At 44.1% G+C, this 21384-nt stretch overlaps 1 protein-coding gene across 3 annotated transcripts; it reads left to right on the top strand.

Moving 5' to 3' along the window:
* The first annotated feature begins 6250 nt into the window (after nucleotides 1–6250).
* On the top strand, nucleotides 6251–19860 carry LOC122555686. Of its 3 annotated transcripts, XM_043701704.1 has the most exons (3): nucleotides 6251–7854; nucleotides 8089–8164; nucleotides 9090–9689. In XM_043701704.1, exons 1-3 carry the CDS (start codon nucleotides 7669–7671, stop codon nucleotides 9266–9268), a joined length of 441 nt encoding a protein of 146 aa, XP_043557639.1. In that variant the 5' UTR covers nucleotides 6251–7668; the 3' UTR covers nucleotides 9269–9689. The 3 variants fall into 3 exon arrangements, 2 of the variants coding, with proteins under 2 accessions (XP_043557639.1, XP_043557638.1); XR_006313335.1 differs by lacking the exon at nucleotides 9090–9689 and adding an exon at nucleotides 19532–19860 and having other exon boundaries at nucleotides 6251–8164; XM_043701703.1 differs by having other exon boundaries at nucleotides 6251–8164.
* Nucleotides 19861–21384: the final 1524 nt, after the last annotated feature.

The raw sequence follows: 21384 nt of genomic DNA, 5'->3' as shown, positions 1-21384 counted from the left end.
TCCCCCTCAATTTGATCCCTTGCACTCAACCTAATCCCTTCCCTCCAATCTAATCCCTCCCCTCCAACCTGATCCCTCTGTCTCGACCTGATCCCTCTGCCTCGACACAATTACTCTCATTTGCTTCGATCCCTCTGCCTCGACCTGATCTATACTCCTCGATCAAACCCCTTCCCCTCGACTCAATATCTTTCACTTGCATCAATCCCTTCCCCCTCAACCCAAGCCCACCCCCTCGATTCTATCCCTTTCATTTGATCCAACCCGTCTCACTCACCTGATCCCTCTCCCTTACCCAATTCCCTCTCCCTCAATGCCTCCCCTCAACCTGATCCACCCAGTCAATGGGTGAGTAAAGCAGCTGATAGCCAAACAGGGTTAGCTAGGCTGGAGCTTATCCAATGAGCAGTGGGCAGGGAGTCAGTTCAGTGCCCAGTGGGGAATCTTGGCCAGGACCCTGTAAGACAGGGAGTCTGTGCCACAAACAGGTACTCTCTGTCATCCCCCAATGTAAAGAGCCCGTGTCCCCTCAATCCCTATAGCAGGCTCCAAAAGAGTGAAATGAAATGAATCAAAGATAGAGACTGGCAGCTCCAGCTGCAGAATCTGCTGCTCCATCCAGCCCTGATCCCAGTGGGCAGAGCCCATTATTGCAGCCACTTGTGCCATCTCCTTGTGGCAACTGTAAAGCTGCCCCTCAAGCGTGTTCCAGTCTGACGCCTGGAAAGTGCAGCTGGCAATGCAACATTGCCCACCACTGAGTCATCACTGAGCTCAGCAGCTGATTTATTACAAAGTGTTGGAAGGGCAGGGGAGTGAGCTGCCAATTTCTGCTCCCTCTCACCTCCACCCAGCCTCAGGGACTGACACAGCAATGTCTGATTGCAAGGGGTCACGCACCCAATTTACACGATTAAAGTCCAAAGGGTTTGGAAAGCGGCCGGTGTTAATTGTGGATGGGAGGCTTCTCCATCAGCGTAGTCAGTTATTGGCAACAAACTGACAATGTGAACAGCGCCCATTGGAGTCAGGCTGAATGTGCAGAGACTGTTGATATGTCCCATTACATCATTCTCTATTTGCTCAATTTTAGTTCAATTTAGCTTAATTATGTTCCCCAAATTCAAACCGCCTCTCTCAGTGGGAGCCATTGGATGTGAAACATAGGAAATGAAGCAATTACTTGTTCACAATGCAAGGGAAACATAAGGGGATATGAAATTGACTGTTTTCCTTGAACAACTTCCTTTATTTCATTAGAAGAATATTGGAGAAGACTGAAAGATTGATTGAAGTCATAAAGTAATTGCAGTGGAAGGTTAGTCACTGAAATTACTTTAACTACTGGTTAGACTACCATCTAGAGTTGAGTATACTGTTTTGAGTTTCTCTTTTACAGCAGTTTCTCTGACTTTATCATTGCAGTGGGATCACCTGAAACATAACTGTGTTACTGGAAACATGCTGCTCCCTGTTATAAGTTAATCGTTTAATATTAACACAGGCACTTATGTGCCTGAGGAATGCAATGTTGCTGCATAAAAGTTAGTTGTCCATTAATTCCTTCAATACAAACATATGCTCTTTTCCATATGTTACTGGGGATAATATAAAGTTCTGCTGTGGCAAGTGAAATACCCAGTTTGAGGAAAACTCAGACTTAGCCACTGCTTGATTATCCCACCGATCAACCCTCTGCTCAGATTCAACTCGACCCCACTCGACCACATTTGGAATACTGTATACCGTTCTGGTCGCCACATTACCAAAGGATGTGAATGCTTTGGAGAGGATACGGACGCTCTTCAGGATGTTGTCTGGTATGGAGGGCACTAGCTATGAAGAGAGGTTAAGTAGATTGGGATTATTTTTAGTAAAAAGACTTTTACTTCAAGGTTAAACTGGAAGTGTTGAATGCGGGATGGGTATTATACTAAACCTCTGCCCACAGACTGGCCTGGGTAATAGGGTTGCCATAGAAATGAGATCCAAACACTAACCTATTGACAGGCATCTTGCAACTTCTACGCCGTGGCACAAAAAAGAGGGTCAGAGACGTTTTCTGACACTATGACACAAGAGAGAGAGAAAGAGAGGTAGGCCTGAATCTTTTTTGGAGAAAGTGAGGACTGCAGATGCTGGAGATCAGAGTCGAGAGTGCCGTACTGGAAAAGCGCAGCAGGTCAGGCAGCATCCGAGGAGTAGGAGAATCGATGTTTCAGGCAAAAGCCCTTCATCAAATACTCTTCTAAGGATTCACTATCCTGTCTATACCTGACATAAACGTCCTTCTTTTTCTTAACCAAACCCTCAATTTCTTTAGTCATCCAGCATTCCCTATACCTATCACTGTTTCACCCTGACAGGAATATACTTTCTCTGGACTCTCATTATCTCATTTCTGAAGGCTTCCCATTTTCCAGCCATCCCTTTACCTGTGAACATCTGTGCCCAATCAGCTTTCGAAAGTTCTTGCCTAATACCGTCAAAATTGGCCTTTCTCCAATTTAGAACTTCAAACTTTTAGATCTGCTCTATCCTTTTTCATTATTATTTTAAAACTAATAGAATTATGGTCGCTGGCCCCAAAGTGCTCCCCCAGTGACACCTCAGTCACCTGCCCTGCCTTATTTCCTAACAGTAGGTCAAGTTTTGAACCTTCTCTAGTAGGCACATCTACATACTGAATCAGAAAATTGTCTTGTACACAATTAACAAATTCCTCTCCATCTAAACCTTTAACACAATGGCAGTCCCAGTCGATGTTTGGAAAGTTAAAATCCCCGACCATAACTACCCTATTATTCTTACAGATAGCTGAGATCTCCTTACAAATTTGCTTTTCAATTTCCCTCTGACTATTACAGGGTCTATAATACAATCCCAATAAGGTGATCATCCCTTTCTTATTTCTCAGTTCCACCCAAATAACTTCCCTGAATGTATTTCTGGGAATATCTTCCCTCAGCACAGCTGTAATGCTATCCCTTATCAAAAATGCCACTCCCCCTCCTCTTTTGCCTCCCTTTCTATCCTTACTGTAGCATTTGTATCCTGGAACATTAAGTTGCCAGTCCTGTCCATCCCTGAGTCATGTTTCTGTAATTGCTATGATATCCCAGTCCCATGTTCCTAATCATGCCCTGAGTTCATCTGCCTTCCCTGTTAGACTCCTCACATTGAAATAAATGCTGTTTAATTTATCAGTCCTACCTTGTTCTCTGCTTTGACCCTGTCTGCCTGACTGTTTGACTCACTTCTGTTCCCAGCTGTACCAGTCTCAGATTGATCTCTTTCCTCACTATCTCCCTGAGTCCCAACCCCCAACCTTTAAATCCTCCTGAGCAGCTCTAGCAAATCTCCCTGCCAGTATATTAGTCCCCTTCCAATTTATGTGCAATCTGTCCTTCTTGTACAGGTCACTTATACCTAAAAAGAGATTCCAATGATCCAAAAATGTGAATTCTTCTCCCATACACCAGCTCCTCAGCCATGCATTAGACTGCTCTAACCTCCTATTCCTGCCCTCCCTAGCTCATAGCACCAGGAGTAATCCAGATATTACTACTCTGAGGTCCTCCTTTTTAACATCCTGCCTAACTATCTGTAATCTCCCTTCAGAATCTCAATCTTTTCCCTTCCTATATCGTTGATTCCAATGTGGACAATGACCTCCTGTTGGCCCCTCTCCCCCTTGAGAGCATTCTGCACCCTCTCAGAGACATCCTTGATCCCGGCACAGGGAAGCAACACACTATTCTGATCGTTCGCTGCTGGCCACAGAAACGTTTTCTGTGCCTCGGACTAGAGAGTTCCTAACACAATCGATCTTTTGGAACCCGACGTACTCCTCAGTGCATTAGAGTCAGCCTCAATTCCAGAAAATTGGCTGTTCGTGCTATGTTTCCCTGAGAACACATCACCCCCTATATTTTCCAAAACAGCATACTTGTTTGAGATGGGGATAGCCACAGAAGACACGTGCACTACTTGCCTACCTCTCTTGCCTTTCCTGGAGTTAACCCATCGATGTGACTGTATCTGCGACTTTTCTCCCTTCCTACAACTACCATCCATCACATTCTCTTGTTCTTGTAAATTCTTTATTGCCTCTAACTGTCTCTCCAACCGATCCATTCGATCTGATAGGCTACGCAACCAATAGCATTTATTGCAGATATAATCCTCAGTAACATGTCAACTCTCTCTAAACTCCCACAACCAACGAGAAGAGCCTAAAGGCCATTTTTCAATCAATAGACCCAGAAAATAGCCTGATCTTATTCCTGTACAAAACACTGCTCCAGGTTAAATTAATATTATGGCTTGTATTTTTAAGGTTAATCAAGAGACATATATCTCAATATAATATATAATCAAGAAAGAACCCACGCTACTCACTACAGCAGACTGACTGTAAAGCACACTTAAAATGCTTACTTATCTGCTTCTGTGATGTGACCTCTCCCTAACAGGTTCCTTCAAGACTAGTTGTAAATTTCAAGAATGATGCCACAGTGGTGGCAAAGATCTTGCTGCAAGACGTTGCGGCCTATTTCGGAGTGCCAGAACAAATATCAAGTGGAAACGGACCGCATTTTACATGACAAATAGTGAAGGAACTGCTGAAAGGACGACAGTGCAAATATCATCTGTCAAACCCGTATCACTCCCGGTCAACTGGGACAAAATAAAGGCACAACAGAATTTTAAATAAAACACAAAGTAACAAAGTTATGTGGGGAAACCGCTTTGAAATGGCCAGGGACATTACCTATCACACTTACACTAATGAGATCAAGTCCTAACAAGGAAAAAGGACTGTCCCTCATCAGATAATAATGGGTAGACCAATTACACCTGATGAAGGAGCAACACTCTGAAAGCTAGCGTGCTTCCAATTAAACCTGTTGGACTATAACCTGGTGTTGTGTGATTTTTAACTTTGTACACCCCAGTCTAACACCGGCATCGCCGAATCACACAGAAGTGAGGTGAAAAGAAAGGCCCACACATCACACATCAAACCGACACCGACCCCAGAAGGGCCAGAGAAGGCAAAGAACACCGAAAGACTGTTACATTGTAAATGTTAGTGCAAAGAGCAGACCTGAAGTTGCACTTGAAACAAAGGAAACTGGTTTGATGCAGACAAGCAGATATGACAAGCTGCCAGATGCTGTGGTTAGGATACAGAATGTGTTACAGGAAGATATGAGATCAGAGGGTATTGATTGGTATTTACAGTTTCTGAAAAGATCAAGTAAATTGGAGTTTCTGAAACGATAAAGAAAAAAATGCATAAAATTATGAAAACATCTAATGTTATAAGAGATTTCAAAATAAAATTTTGAATTTGGACAAATTTGCATAGAAATATATCAAATACCTAGAATGAGTCGTAAAGTAAGTTTAAGATAAATGGGTAAACTTACAGAAAGAACGAACAGCAACTGAGGATGGTTTGAAATGGTAATTGAAGTTATCATGCATTTTAGTGAAAAGGAAGTGATGATGGTGTCCTCATCTTTCCTTCGTGAACTTGGCAATCAAGCCACAACCTGAGGCATCGGGACTATACGTGAAGAGATAAGTTAAAATCTCATAGATCTTTTGATAAGATCATATGGGAGTTAAGAATGAGTGACAGTCTTGGGATACTGATGTATGTGTGCAAAAGTGATTGTTACCTCAGAAGTAACAAACATGGGTGAATACTGCAAAATTTCATACTGAAGAATGGGCCTTAGATATGTACACCTCCTTGACAAATGGATGAGTATGGCTTGGAAGGGCACAAGACTATAGTTCAAACAATAAGACATTGACACATAATTCATAGAGAAACTGACTTTAAAACAGTGCAAGGAAGAAAACAAAAGTGACATACAGATACCTCGCAAATGAGAAATGGGAAAAAGCTCTCCTACAAGGTTGAATGATCCTTGTTGTTATTTTTGTTGTTATCTCAGTCCTTATCATCTGCCTTAAGCAGTGCTGTGCGTGCTTTGGCTCACTTTTAGAATATAAAACATAGAACAATACAGCGCAGTACAGGCCCTTCGGCCCTTGATGTTGCTCTGACCTGTGGAACCAATCTGAAACCTATTTAACCTACACTATTCCATTTTCATCCATATATTTAACCAATGGGTATTTAAATGCACTTAGAGTTGGCGAGTCCACTACTGTTGCAGGCAGGGCGTTCCATGCCCCTACTACTCCCTGAGTAGGGAAACTACATCTGACATCTGTCCTATATCTATCATCCCTCAATTTAAAGCTATGTCTCCTCGTGCTAGCTGTCGTGGAAATTAAATGGACTTGACTCAACTATTAGCAAGGGCAAAGAAAATGAGTTTTATTATATTTGTCTAACCTCTGTATTACAGAGGGGCACAACACAGCTAGCAAAGGCCCTGAGCATAATTCAAATGCTTGACTTATAGTGTTTCTTATCACATTATCAAGGACAAAGACTATGTACACTTGAGTTGTTATTCGTTTTCATTCCTTTTGTTATGTGGACACACTGTCCCTCGTATCCCGTGCCCTTTGCTGAATTTTGACTGCTCACAAGGCCAGGTTGAATGTTTACTAAATTCCACAGAAACAGAAACAAGCTGTCTCCTTGACTGCAGAACTCAGCAAAAGTACTCTGTGATCAAATTTAGGAAGCATTTCTCTTTTTACAAATTTCACAGTAAATGGATTTCAGATTTCACAGTAACTGTTAAATTTCCATTACATTTTTCCCCTTTCTGTCATTTTATGACAACAAGGACGACAAAAAATAGAGCTAGATTAAAAAATCTACAGAGCCAGATAATTAAAAAATCAGCGATCTTAACAGCTGACTGTGTTGTAAGGAGCATTTGAATGGTTCCAGCCACTTCTTCGCGTTCCAGTTTTTACCTCCTGAAGTCTTTCACCACTATCTAGTCTCCAGGTTTTAGATCATGCAGCTTCCCTTCTGCTGGTTGGGGTAGTGCTGCTTTCACTTGATTCTGTATTTCTGACAAAAGTGTAGAGAGTTTCATACTGTAACACAACATCTCATCCTCACAGTGGCCTGTTATCTGTCTTGGGCCAATTCCTGTATTTGGCAACCTATAAAACAAAATCTCAGACAGGCTAAGATTAGCTTTTCCTCTCCTACTTGATCTCATATACATTAGCACAATCGGAAATGCCTTTGTCTATGTCACCCCTAGTTCCTCACAACATTTTGTCAATTTATTTTTTAAGGTAGCATTTTCTCTTTCCACTGCCCCAATGCTTGCTGGGTGGTAGGCACAGTGTTGTCTCATGTTTATTCCCAAATAATCACTGACCTGCTGTAGGGCACTATTTGACAAATGGTGTCTCATTGTCACTACTTAGCCTCTCAGGGATGCCCCTAAAAAAAGGCAACTGGGGTACCTTCCACATATAACATAGAGGTAGGCATTGACTAAAACGCATCATCATTGTACTCGCTCTGCAATCTCAGTGCTCAATATGGGGGTGGGACTTGTTTCAGTGCCTGTAAGGTGAGTAGAAGAGATTAGCATAAACGAGTCTTCGTTGCCAAGCATAAGGGAAAGAGGCTTACCATACCTTGTTGGCTGCCTACCTCCCCCTCAGCCTTCCCCTGTCAGTCACCCTGCTGTCCAGCCTCCAGGGTCAATGGGACTGTCTGTGCGGGCACTGTCTCGCCCAGCGGTCTATTGCTCCGCAAACAAAGCACCCGTCAGATCTACCTCTGCCAGCCTCTTCTGCGACCTCTTTTCCTGCAGCACCTTCCTCCAACGGCTGGGTGACCATCGTTTTGGCTATTTCATCCTTCATTCCATTGATGAAGCTGTTCCTCAGGTGTGCCTCATACGGTGTGATTTCTGCTGCCTTTATGTCTTCAGGTGGTCTCAGTCCACTATGGACATTATGGGTTTCAGTGAGGCGCGTAAGGTACTGGGACACAGTCTCACCTTCTCGTTGTTTACACATTGCTATTTTGATCATGTCCATTCACACTGGGAATGCCTCCCTATGGGCGGTCGCCAGCGCGGCAACAAAAGCATTAACGCCTCCGTTCTCTTCTGCTTGCAGGTTAGCTGCTCTGACATGGACGTTTACGGCTGGCCAGTTACACTTCTCTTGGCCTCCTTGCTTCGATCTGTTGCAGGTACGAGATGCTACCGGTGAATCAGCAGACCCTGAGGCAGCAGCCGCTGACGTGGAACCTTCGCCAGACGGATCTCATGGGGGGGCTGTAGGTCTCGGAGGGCAGTCATCAAGGTCAAGATCTGAAACAGACACTGTACAGCTTTGTTAGGTTGTTTTCCACTCATGTCTGCATGTGTGCTGATGTTTGTATGTGTATTTGATCTATCTTTTACTTGAGATTTCCTTTCCCTGATATTAGCCTTCCACATGTTATAAGCACTCCAATTCACAGGTTCTATTTTTTCCCTTCCATTTCTCCTTCTCTCTCTCTCCCTTCCTACCTCAACCTCAATATTTCCAACTGCCTTTTACTAAAACCTCCCCCCTCCGGAAAACCACACTCCTCGATCCACAATTCTAACTGCTTTACTGATTCTGGGCCGTAATTATTCCGCATGTATTGCATTTTTATTTGACCATTTCAAGTCCTCTGTGGACCCTCTTTTTGTTTGCTCTTGCCAGAGCCCCTTTTTTTTCCAATGTTACTGGAAAAGTGTTCAGCTCTCTCTCTCTCGCGGTACTGTTATCGTTTCCCTTTTACTTGCTTTTACCTGCGGATGTTCCCTCTCACATTGGGCGTGTCCGCCTCAATGCCTTGGTTTTCGTAAACCAAGAAACCACGTACCCAGTACATCTTTGGCGAATCCAACTCAGCCAGTGGTGGTTCCAAGTTTAAAACCACCCTTAAACTCGCTGTCTCTTAAACACTCTAGAGACGGCAATCCCCTTCCCTTGGGTTTCGCTCAAATACCGCGCGAGAGTTTACTGAACCCTTTTCCTGCACTATTTATTCTCTTAGAATGAGTCTCTATGTAGGATTACTTAAACCACGACTCTTACCCTGAGCCTCTTCGATTTGAACCCCGCGCTGGGGCGATCCACAGATTCCCAGTCCTGTCACGCAAAAGGGCCATTTCAGCGCTGGAGATTAAGTGAAAGACCTTCAAGAGGCTGGCGCCTGCACCTCCTGGGTATCCTCAGAATCCCACCCAGTCACAGGGTCCTGGAACAAGCCCCCAGGTTTACTGTCGTGGAAATTAAATGGACTCCACTCAACTATTAGCAAGAGCAAAGAATTATACTAGTCTAACCTCTGTATCACAGAGGGGCACAACACAGCTAGCAAAGACCGGAGCATAATTCAAATGCTTGACTTATAGTGTTTCTTATCACATTATCAAGGACAAAGACTATGTACACTTGAGTTGTTATTCGTTTTCATTCCTTTTGTTATGTGGACACACTGTCCCTCGTATCCCGTGCCCTTTGCTGAATTTTGACTGCTCACAAGGCCAGGTTGAATGTTTACTAAATTCCACAGAAACAGAAACAAGCTGTCTCCTTGACTGCAGAACTCAGCAAAAGCATTCTGTGAACTTGAGCACAGTATCAAATTTAGGAAGTATTTCTCTTTTTACAAATTTCACAGTAAATGTTAAATTTCCATTACACTAGCCATCATTATCTGAGGAAAAAGGATATATGTATCAATTAAGTCATCTCTCAACCATCTCTCTGAAGAAAACATCCTCAAATCCCTCAGCCTTTCCTCATAAGACCTTTCCTCCATACCAGGCTATATTCTAGTAAATCTCCACTGAACACTTTCCAAAGCTTCCACATCCTTCCTACAATGCAGCGACAAGAATGGTATGCAATACTCCAAGTGCAGCCTCACCAGAGTTTTGTACAGCTGCAGCATGACCTCATGGCTCCGAAACTCAATCCCTCCACCAATAAAAGCTAACACACCATATACCTTCTTAACAGTCCTATCAACCTGGGTGGTAACTTTCAGGGATCCATATACATGGACACTGAGATCTCTCTGCTCATCTACACGCCCAAAGAATCTTACCATTAGCCCAGTACTCTTTATTCCTGTTACTCCATCCAAAGTAAATCACCTCACACTTTTCTGCATTAAACTCTGCATTTGCCATCTCTCAGCCCAGCTCTGCAGCTTGCCTCTGTACCTCTGTGACCTGCAACATCCTTCTGCGCTATCCATAACTCTCTGACCTTAGTGTCATCTGCAAATTCACTAATCCAAACTTCTATGCTCTCATCCAGGTCATTTGTAAAAATGACAAACAGCAGTGGTCCCAAATCAGATCCTTGCAGTACACTGCTAGTAACTGAACCACAGGATGAACATTTCACAGCAACCACCGCCCTCTGTCTTCTTTCAGCTAGCCAATTTCTGATCCAAACTGCCAAATCACCCTCAATCCCATGCCTCCATATTCTCAGCAATACCCCACCATGGGGAACCTTATCAAACACTTTACTGAAATCCACGTACACCACATCAACCACTTTACCCTTAGCCACCTACTTGGTCACCAACACAAAGAACTCTGTAAGGTTTGTGAGGCATGACCTACCCTTCACAAAACAATGTTGGCTATTCCTAATCAACTTACTACTTTCTAGATGATTATATCTCTTGAAACCTTATCCGACACTTTACCCACAACCAAAGTAAGGCTCACTGGTCTATAATTACCAGGGTTGTCTCTACTCCCCTTCTTGAACAAGGGGACGACATTTGCTATCCTCCAGTCTTCTGGCACTATTCCTGTAGACAATTATGACATAAAGATCAAAGCCAAAGGCTCTGCAATCTCCTCCCTAGTTTCCCAGAGAATCCTCGGATAAATCCCATTCGGCCGGGAGACTTATTTATTTTCACACTTTCCAGAATTGCTAACATGTCCTCCTTGTGAATTCCTGAAGAAGGGCTTATGCCCGAAACGTCGATTCTCCTGTTCCCTGGATGCTGCCTGGCCTGCTGCGCTTTTCCAGCAACACATTTTCAGCTCTGATCTCTAGCATCTGCAGACCTCACTTTCTCCTCCTTGTGAATGTCAATCCCATCTAGTCTAGTAGTCTGTATTCTCCGAATCAACATTGTCTTTTTCCAGTGTGAATACTGACGAAAAATATTCATTTCGCTCTTCACCCCTGTCCTCGGACTCGATGCACAACTTCCGACTACTATCATTGATTGGCCGTAATCTTACTCTAATCATTCTTTTATTCCTGACATACCTGTTAAAAACCTTAGAGTTTTCCTTGGCCCTATACGCCAGTCATTTCTCATGTCGCCTTCTTAGCTTTCTCTTTCGGTCTTTCCTGGCAAACTTGTAAATCTCAAGTGCCCTAAATGAGGCTTCATGTCTCATCCTTGCATAAGCTTTCTTTTTCCACTTGACAAGAAATTCAACTTCTTTAATAAACCATGGCTCCCTCGCTCAACCACTTCCTCCCTGCCTGACAGGTACATACTTATCAAGAACATTGGAGAAAAGAAGGTTTAGGGGTGACTTGATAGAGGTGTACAAGATGATTAGGGGTTTAGATAGGGTTGACCATGAGAACCTCTTTCCACGTATGGAGTCAGCTATTACGAGGGGGCATAGCTTTAAATTAAGGGGTGGTAGGTATAGGACAGATGTTAGGGGTAGATTCTTTACTCAGCGAGTCGTGAGTTCATGGAATGCCCTGCCAGTAGCAGTGGTGGACTCTCCCTCTTTATGGGCATTTAAACGGGCATTGGATAGGCATATGGAGGATAGTGGGCTAGTGTAGGTTAGGTGGGCTTGGATCGACGCAACATCGAGGGCCAAAGGGCCTGTACTGCGCTGTATTTTACTATGTTCTATGTTCTATGTAACACGCAGTAGCTGTTCCTTGAATAAGCTCCATATTTCAATTGTGCCGATCCCCTGCAGTTTCCTTCTCCATCCTATGCATCCTAAGTCTTGCCTAATTGCATCATAGGTGCCTTTCCCTCAGCTATAACTTTTTCCCTGTGGTATATGCGTATCCCTTTCCATCACTAAAGTAAACATAACCGAATTGTGGTCACTATCAACAACGTGCTCATCTACCTCCAAATCTAACACCTGGCCGGGTTCATTACCCAGTAACAAATATAATGTGGCCTCACCCCTTGTTTGGCCTGTCTACATACTGTGCCAGGAAACCCTCCCGCACACATTAGATAAAAACTGACTATAGCATTTCCAGTCAATATTTGGAAAGTTAAAGTCCCCCATAACAACTAAACTGTCACTGTCACTCCTATCCAGAATTATCTTTGCTATCTCTACATCTCTGGAACTATTTGGAGGCCTATAGGAAATTCCCAACAGGGTGACCTCTCTCCTGTTTCTAACCTCAGCCCATGCTACCTCAGTAGGCAAGTCGTCAAACATCCTTTCTGCCACCGTAATACTGTCCTTGACTAACAGTGCCACACGTCCCCCTCTTTTACTACCTTCTCTGTTCTTACTGAAACATGTAAATCCAAGAACCTGCAATAACCATTCCTATCCCTGCTCTATCCTTGTCTCCGAAATGGCCACAATATCGAAATCCCAGGTATCAACCCATGCTGCAGGTTCACCCACCTTACTCCAGATTCTCCTGGCATTGAAGTAGACACACTTCAAACCACCTTCCTGCTTGCCGGTGCACTCTTGCAATCTTGAAACCTTATTTCTGAACTCACTATTCTCAACCTCCTGTATACTGGAACTACAGTATAGGTTCCCATCCCCCGTTGAATCAGTTTAAACCCTCCTGAGTAGCATTAGCAAATCTCACCTCCACCGCCACCTCCCTGCCCCAGGATATTGGGACCTCTCTGGTTCAGGTGAAAATCATCCTGTTTGTAGAGGTCCCACCTAACCCAGGAAGAGCCCCAATTATACAGGTATCCAAATCACTCCCTCCTGCACCATCCCTGTAACCACGTATTCAACTCCTCTCTCTCCTTATTCCTTGCCTCACTAGCATGTGGCACAGGCAATAAACCAGAGACAACAACTCTGTTTGTTCTAGCTCTAAGCTTCCACCTCAGCTCGCTGAATTCCTGCCTTAAATCTCCATCCCTTGTCCTACCTATGTCGTTGGTGTCTATGTAGACCATGACTTGAGGCTGCACCCCCTCTCCCTCAAGGATCCCGAAAACACAATCTGAGACATCATGGACCCTGGTAACTGGGAGGCAACACACCAACTGTGAATTTCTCTCATTCCCCTCATGACTGAGTCCCCAGTGATTAATGCTCAGCTCCTTTCTCCCCATCCCTTCTGAGCAACAGGCACAGACATTACCCTCAGCGCTATTAATGTCCCACCTGGTTAACATCCCCTTCGCTGAAATTCCACCCCCCCTCCCCCCCCCCCGTCCCGACACAGATAAGTTGCCCACGGATTCTGAGCTCCCACCACCAAATAGTCCCCCAGGTTCTAGCTATATTCCTCCTTTCACAGGGGATCCTGACCTACGTCTTTGATCTTGTGGAGGGTGTTGCGGAAGTTATTCTTTGCTCTGCTGACATGTTTTGCAAAAATCATCACTCTGTTAACTGTCTCTTTTCCTGCAAAGCAAACCCGCAAGGCTTGCTGAGCTCAAACTCTACATTGTCTGTGTCATGCAGGCTGTGTCATGTGATTTATCTTGTGGTTTTGTACTCAATGGCCAGTGTGGCACTTGTACCAATGTAAAATGCTGTGGTGATGTGTATAGCTTTGGAAGGAGTATCGGTCCATTCTTGAGGAGTGGTCTCTCTCTTTCTCTCTCTCTCCCTCTCTCTCCCTATGATATCATTTTAATAAAGTTTTGTCAATGCTCACGGTCTGAGTCTGGGGAATTTCCTCAACATGGAGTGACTGAATGTTTGTGGATGTGGTGCCAATCAAGCAGGCTGCTTTCTCCTGGATGGTGTCAAGCGTCTTGAGTGTTGTTGGAGCTGCAGCCATCTCGGCAAATGGGGAATATCCCATCACACTTCTGACTTGTGCATTGTAGACGGTGGACAGGCTTTGGGGAGTCAGGAAGTGAGTTACTTGCTGCAAGTTTCCAATCCTGTGATCTGGTGTTGTAGCCAGAGTACTTATTACTCTATTCAAGTTGCTGTTCAATGGCAGCACCCAAGATTTACAGTGTGGGGTCTATAGTGGGGGATTCAACAATGGTAATGCTATTGAATGTTAATGGGTTACACTGTCTCTTGTTGGAGGTGGTGTTAAGATACAGAGGTGAACTGCTCTGTCACCTCAACCCAAAGTTACAAGTTACAAGTGTCAAGCTGGCTGTCGAGCACAAAACGACAAGATAATTCACATGACAGAGCCTACAAGACACAGACCATGTACAGTTTGAGCTCAGAAAGTCTTGCAGCTTGGATTGGTACCTTGGACTTTGATGTTGTGGCCAATTCAGAGATATGGATAGAGCAGGGACAGGAATGGGTGTTGCAGGTTCCGGGATTTCGATGTTTCCGTAGGAACCAGGAAAAGCTCACCTCACTCTATAATCTGTTAAAATATGAGTGAAGGAGAATTCCCAAATTCCACTATTTAAGGAAAATAACATCAATTTATTTTTAAACTCTGAAAGTGAACATTAAACAACAACTCTACACAACTCTAAGTCCCTCCTTTTTGCAAATTATCTGCTTCCCACTCTATAACAATATGTTTATCCTATAAAACACTTATTGAAATTCCATTAACTTGATTTCAAAACCACACAGCTGCTGTCATCTGTTTTCCCTCTTCCAGCTGAAGATCTCCCTGGGTCATCTTCTTTCTTTTTACTGTGAGTATGTTTGACATGGAAAGGTACCTTCAATAGAGAGCATTTCCTAATTTCTTGGAGCGCAAGATGTTAGGTCTCTAGGCGTTTTTGGCTCGATGGCAATTGATCTCTCCCCAATTTTCAAAATGTCCATGTCTTTACTCCTCCCAGCATTGGAATGTCTCATTGCTTTGATGTTGACAAAAACAATAAATTCAAACTTGATTAGGTTTTAATATTCTGGGGCATAATTTAAATTGATTGGCTAAATTCGAATTGTTGTCAAAACAGCGACCAAAAGTCAGGTATCCATTTCACAGCCAAACCGTTACATGTTTTCAATTTTCCAGTACACTCTGGGACTGCCATCTTGTCACCTCACAGGTGCTAGTAATCTTCCAGTTCAGAATACTTTCTCTTAAAGGGATAGTACACGCTTTCAACTTCGTAACAATGGTCATTGCCTGGCATTTGCATTTTGCAATTGTTACTAGCTACTTTTCAGGTTAGGCATGGATAATGATTGTGAATGGTGCTGAGCATTGTGCAATCAATAGTGAACATCCCACCTTCACTAGGATTGCACAATTGTAGGGAAGGTCATTGATGAAGCAGTTGAAGATGGTTGGGTCGAGGACATTAACCTGAGGAACTCCTGCAGAGATGTCCTGGAGCCGAGGACACTGACCTCCAACAAACACATCCACATTCTCCAGTGCCAGCTTTGACTCTGACCAGTGGAAAGATTTCTCTTTCTTTCCTATTGATTCCAGTTTTGCTCGGGTTCCTTGACTTTACACTATGGCAAGCACTGTTGTCTCATCTCTGGAATTTAGCTCTTTTGTCTATGTTTGAACCAAGGCTGTAATGGGGTCAGGAGCTGAGTGGCCCTGGTGGAACCCAAACTGGGCATCACTGAGCAGGTTATTGCTGAGCAGGTGCTGCTCAATAGCACTGTTGGTGACACCTTCCATCACTTTACTGATGGTCAAGAGTAGGCTGATGGGGTAGTAATTGGCCGGGTTACATTTATCCTGTGTTATAGGCGTATCTGGGCAGTTTTCCACAGTCACGTAGATGCCAGCATTATAGCTGTACTGGAATAGTCACAGAATCATAAGTAGGCCATTCAGCCCATCAAGTCTGCTCCAAGATTCAATGCGTTCATGTCTAGTTTGATAATCCTCAATTCCACTTTCCTCCCTTTACCCCATGGCCCTTGATTCCCTTCCTGATTAAAAATCTGTCTCTCTCAGCCTTCAATATGCTTTACACCCTAGTCTTGACAGCTATCTGCAGTAAAGAATTCCATAGACTCATTACCGTCTAAGGGAGGAAATTCCTCTTCCAGCAGTTTGAAATGTCTGACCTCTTACTTTGAGATGATGCCCTCCGGTGCTAGATTCCCTTGCAAGGGGATAAAAACGAGGTAAAAACAATGACTGCAGATGCTGGAAACCAGATTCTGGATCAGTGGTGCTGGAAGAGCACAGCAATTCAGGCAGCATCCGAGGACAGGCAAAATCGACGTTTCGGGCAAAAGCCCTTCATCAGGAATAAAGGCAGAGAGCCTGAAGCATGGAGAGATAAGCTAGAGGAGGGGGGGGGGGGGGAGAGAGTAGCATAGAGTACAATAGGTAGGTGGGGAAGGAGATGAAGGTGATAGGTCAGGGAGGAGAGGGTGGAGATCGTCAGGAATGTGGTGAGGGGGCAATGGGGCTGAAAGATAAATACTGGGCTGGGCTGGTGGGAGGGTCACTGGGAAGGCGATAAGAATATGTAGGTGGGATTGATTGTGATATGTCGGAGGGGAGGGTGGAGTGGATAGTTGGGAAGGAAGATGGACAATTAGTTCAGTTCAAGAGGGCAGTGCGAGGTTGAACGGTTGGATCTGGGAGAGGTTGGTGAGGGGATATTTGGAATTTGGTGAGGTCAACGTTGATACTGTACAGTTTGAACTGGCCAGGTAGTCACGGAGGGAACGGTCTTTGCGGAAGGCGGAGAGGGGTGGGGAGGGAGATATATCCCTGGTGGTGGGGTCTGTTTGGAGGTGGCGGAAATGTCGGCGGATGATTTGGTTTATGCAAAGGTTGGTAGGGTGGAAGGTGAGCACCAGGGGCGTTCTGTCCTTGTTGCGGTTGGAGGGGTTGGGTCTGAGGGCGGAGGTGCGGGATATGGATGAGATGCGTTGGAGGGCATCTTTAACCACGTGGGAAGGGAAATTGCGGTCTTTATTCCTGATGAAGGGCTTTTGCCCGAAACGTCGATTTTGCCTGTCCTCGGATGCTGCCTGAATTGCTGTGCTCTTCCAGCACCACTAATCCAGAATCCCTTGCAAGGGGAAACAACCTTACCACATCCATCCTGGTAAGACCCCTAAGAATCTTGTATGCTTTAAAAAGGTCACCTGTCACTCTTCAGCATTCCAATGAGTACAGGCCTAACTCACTCAACCATTTCTCATAAGACATTCTCTCTCTTCCTGGCATCAGCGCGGACTGCCTCCAAGTCATCTTTCCTCAGACAAGGAAGCCAAAACAGTATTGCAGTTGGAGTATTGTATGGATTTATCAACATCATGACGATTAAATTATATTAATGCATGTATAATCACACACCATAAATCAGTGCTGTATTACACATTCTGTTGGATCTAACACTACCCCAATATGAGGAATAAATTAAACCTCTTTGCATCAGATGCAAATACCCTGCAGGAGGCAGAGTACACGTATCACCTGAAGCTGGGACAAGCTTAAGACCTAATAGTGCATGATGACACACCTTTGAGGGGTGAGAAGTAAAATAAAAACATTTCACACAACATATTCCAGTTGTGTTAACGAGTTCAGTTTGAAGTATTAGATCACACATTATTGCAGGTTCGATTTGCTGTTGTTAGTTTGCCATGCTTAATTTTAATTTGCAGTTCAGATAGAGAGTTGGTTACTGGAACTGTAGCGAATTTACCTTTCCATGTACTGCTTGAGTTACAGGCACACACGTTGTTCGCTGCCCAGTTACAGGCACATAGAGTGTTCACAGCTCAGTGACAGGCACACAGCATGTTCTCTGCTCAGTTACATGCACACAGGGTGTTTGCAGCTCAGATAAAGGCACACAAGGTGTTCACAGCTCAGTTACAGGCACACAGGGTGTTCATGGCCCAGTTACAGTCACACAGGGTGTTCACTGCTCACTTACAGGCACACAGGGTGTTCACGGCCCTGTTACAGGCACACAGAGTACTCACGGCTCAATTACAGGCACACAGGGTGTTCATGGCTCAATTACAAGCACAAAGGGTGTTCATGGCTCAATTACAGGCATACAGAGTGTTCATGGCTCAGTTCGAGGCACACAGGGTCTTCACTGCTCAGTTCCAGGCACACAGAATGTTCACGGTTCAGTGTCAGGCACACACAGTGTTCACAGCTCAATTACAGGCACACAGAATGTTCACTGCACAGTTACAGGCACACAGTGTATTCACTGCTCAGTTACAGGCACACAGTGTGTTCATGGCTCAGTTACAGGCACACAGTGTGTTCACGGTTCAGTGTCAGGCATACAGAGTGTTGACTGCTCAGTTACAGGCACACAGAGTGTTCAGGGCTCAGTTCCAGGCACACAGAGTGTTCAGGGCTCAGTTACAGGCACGCAAGGTGCTCACTGCTCAGTTACAAGTACGCAGAGTGTTCACTGCTCAGTTACAGGCTGTTCCCTCCCAGTCGGAATACACTTTAGCAGTTTGGGATATTTGACCTTGGACCTTCTCCAAGGCGGACTTCGGGACAGGCAACAACACAAAGTGGCTGAGCAGAGGCTGATAGCCAAATTCAGTACCCATGGGGATGGCCTCAACCGGGACCTTGGGTTCATGTCACACTACAGGTGACCCCACTGCACTACACACACACACACACACACATTGACATGGACACAGACAGACAGACACAGACAGACAGACACACACAGACAGACGCACACACACAGACATACACACACAGACACAAGCACACACACTCCTACAGACCCATACACTCATGCAGACCCTGTCTCATATGCTCACACATACACTCCCACACTCACACACACACCCTCTCACAGACTTATATCTCTTTATGCTCGCACACATACATATACCCACACTGTCTCACAGATACTCATATCCCCTCCCCCCCCACCCCGCACACACACCCACACACATATAAGCTTGTGGGGTGAATTTATACTTGCAAAACTACATTTTATTTTGCTCAAAAACTGCATGAATCTATGTAAGATTCTGTAAATCCTTTTTTTAGATTAGAGTCAGTCTGAACATTAGGATGCTGACAGTCTCACACAGGACACCTTACACCTTCAATGCATTATCTGGATCATCATGGCAACTATTGCTAAAGTTCAGTTATATCACGCTGTAAATGTTTGCTATGAATTCTGTGTCTTATAGTTGTGTACTCCACAACCACCTGATGAAGGATCAGTGCTCCGAAAGCTAGTGCTTCCAAATAAATCGGTTGAACTATAACCTGGTGTTGCATGATTTTTAACTTAAATCTGAAAATTGAACATTACACTAATAAGCTAAACTGTAGTTTCTACATCTACATTGATGGGTAATGCTGATCTAAAATTCCTGCGGGTTGTGGATTAATGTGTGGAGGGAGGAGACTACATCTGGAGGGGAAGGATGATTTGAAATGATGAACCTTTATTCTGTAACAGGTAGATTCCAATGAGGAAAGCTACTGGTTCCATGTGCTCGATGATGGCTGTTGGAGAGCTTGGCCTTGGAAGTACGGGGCATCTATCTGGGCATAGATATCATTTCACTTAAACCCTTGGAGATCAATAACCACACCAATGCAGAACCAGGACATTCGGCTAATAATGCAGCTTTCGGATTTAGCCAATCACATTCCTTCATTACGAGTTGTTTAAGGGATGTTTTTGAGAAGTACGGCGATGACCCAGATGTTGAAGAAATGTTGTGAAACTGATTATCTCAATAGATTTCTTAACAAAAGCATGGAAATGGAACAATGATGAGACTGAAGAGGATGATTGGGGTAAGTTTCTGGAATTCGCTGTGTCATTATAAATTTCAATCAAAGGAAGTCAATCTTTAATAGAATAGTTTGTCAATAAATACTGTCCAAGTATATAGGAAATTTTTTTAAAGTGAGGATTTGTAAATGTAAAGTGAATGCTCAGCAAAAGTGAGCGGCACGGTGGCACAGTGGTTAGCACTGCTGCCTCACAGCACCAGAGACCCGCGTTCAATTCCCGCCTCAGGCGACTGACTGTGTGGAGTTTGCACATTCTCCCCGTGTCTGTGTGGGTGTACTCTGGTTTCCTCCGGTTTCCTCCCACAGTCCAAAAATGTGCAGGTTAGGTGAATTGACCATGCTAAATTGCCTGTAGTGGTAGGTGAATGGGTCTGGGTGGGTTGCTCTTCAGAGGATCGGTGTGGACTTGTTGGGCCAAAGGGCCTGTTTCCACACTGTAAGTAAGCTAAAAGCACTGTTAGTCATACTGATTGTGGTGGTTGATACCAATGGGCCCATCCCATTGTGTCTTTCCTTATAACTTGCTGCTGTTTGTCAGATTGCTGAGTCATGGCAAGGAATGGGTTTCTGTGTAATTTGCTGTCTCAGAGGAAAGTGGGAGAGATGTAGAGAGAGAAAAACGGGGGATGGCGAAGATGGATGTTCAGTTCCTTTTTAATATCATATGATTTTCAAACAAATTGGAGATTATTGTGATCAAAGTGCTGTTCGCGGTTTGCGAGCCTATTGTCGCAGACTGTTTTGTATTATAGCATAGAGCAGACTGTTCTTTTTAAAGACAGCTACATGACATCAGTAATCCAATATAAGGCCTTCAGTCACTCTCCCTGTGCAATGGAGTCAGTGCGGACATTTCGTTATGTGTGTTTAATGTACAGTGACATCAGTAAGAACAGAGCTCAGACTGTGTGTTTATGTCGGTAATATTATAGCCTTGAAAATAGTGTTGTAAAGAAATTACAAATGTCTGACTCAACGAGAACATAAATATCAGTGGACTAATATGGAGCAAAGCATTATCACTTTTGCCTGAGCAGAAAGTTCCGAAGGTGAGTCATCCTAGACTGGAAATATTAACTGTTTCGATCTTCACTAATAGATGTAATAGTTTTAGACGGATCTACCTTTATTTTTAAATGATTATAGTGTGTCTATATTCTCCATGATGTGTGTACATGTAAATCTCTGCTGATGGTTTTACACAATCAATTGGTTTGGAAAGGGATGAATTTGCTGTTAATTTTATTTGTGCTGAAGTGAGTCAGCAGGTTCGAGTTGGGAGTTAACATCTTTTGCATGTTTTTAAAAGGCTGATGTAGTAACTGCTAGGTATTTCCCAGTTCCTGGATCTTTGGCTTTTATTCATTCTTGGGATGAGAGCATCACTGCTGAAAATGTGCTGCTGGAAAAGCGCAGCAGGTCAGGCAGCATCCAAGGAACAGGAGAATCGACGTTTCGGGCATAAGCCCTTCTTCAGGAGTGAGGAAAGTGTGTCCAGCAGGTTAAGAT

This window comes from Chiloscyllium plagiosum, chromosome 13 (genome assembly GCF_004010195.1).
Source record: "Chiloscyllium plagiosum isolate BGI_BamShark_2017 chromosome 13, ASM401019v2, whole genome shotgun sequence".
NCBI classification, from domain to species: domain Eukaryota; kingdom Metazoa; phylum Chordata; class Chondrichthyes; order Orectolobiformes; family Hemiscylliidae; genus Chiloscyllium; species Chiloscyllium plagiosum.
This window is presented reverse-complemented; position numbering and strand designations above follow the sequence as displayed.

Coding starts and splice junctions, on each gene's coding strand:
- LOC122555686 (XM_043701703.1), top strand. CDS start 7,669: ATGGGACTGTCTGTGCGGGCACTGTCTCGCCCAGCGGTCTATTGCTCC. Junction 8,165..9,089: donor CTTGCTTCGATCTGTTGCAG/GTACGAGATGCT, acceptor GGCGATCCACAG/ATTCCCAGTCCTGTCACGCA.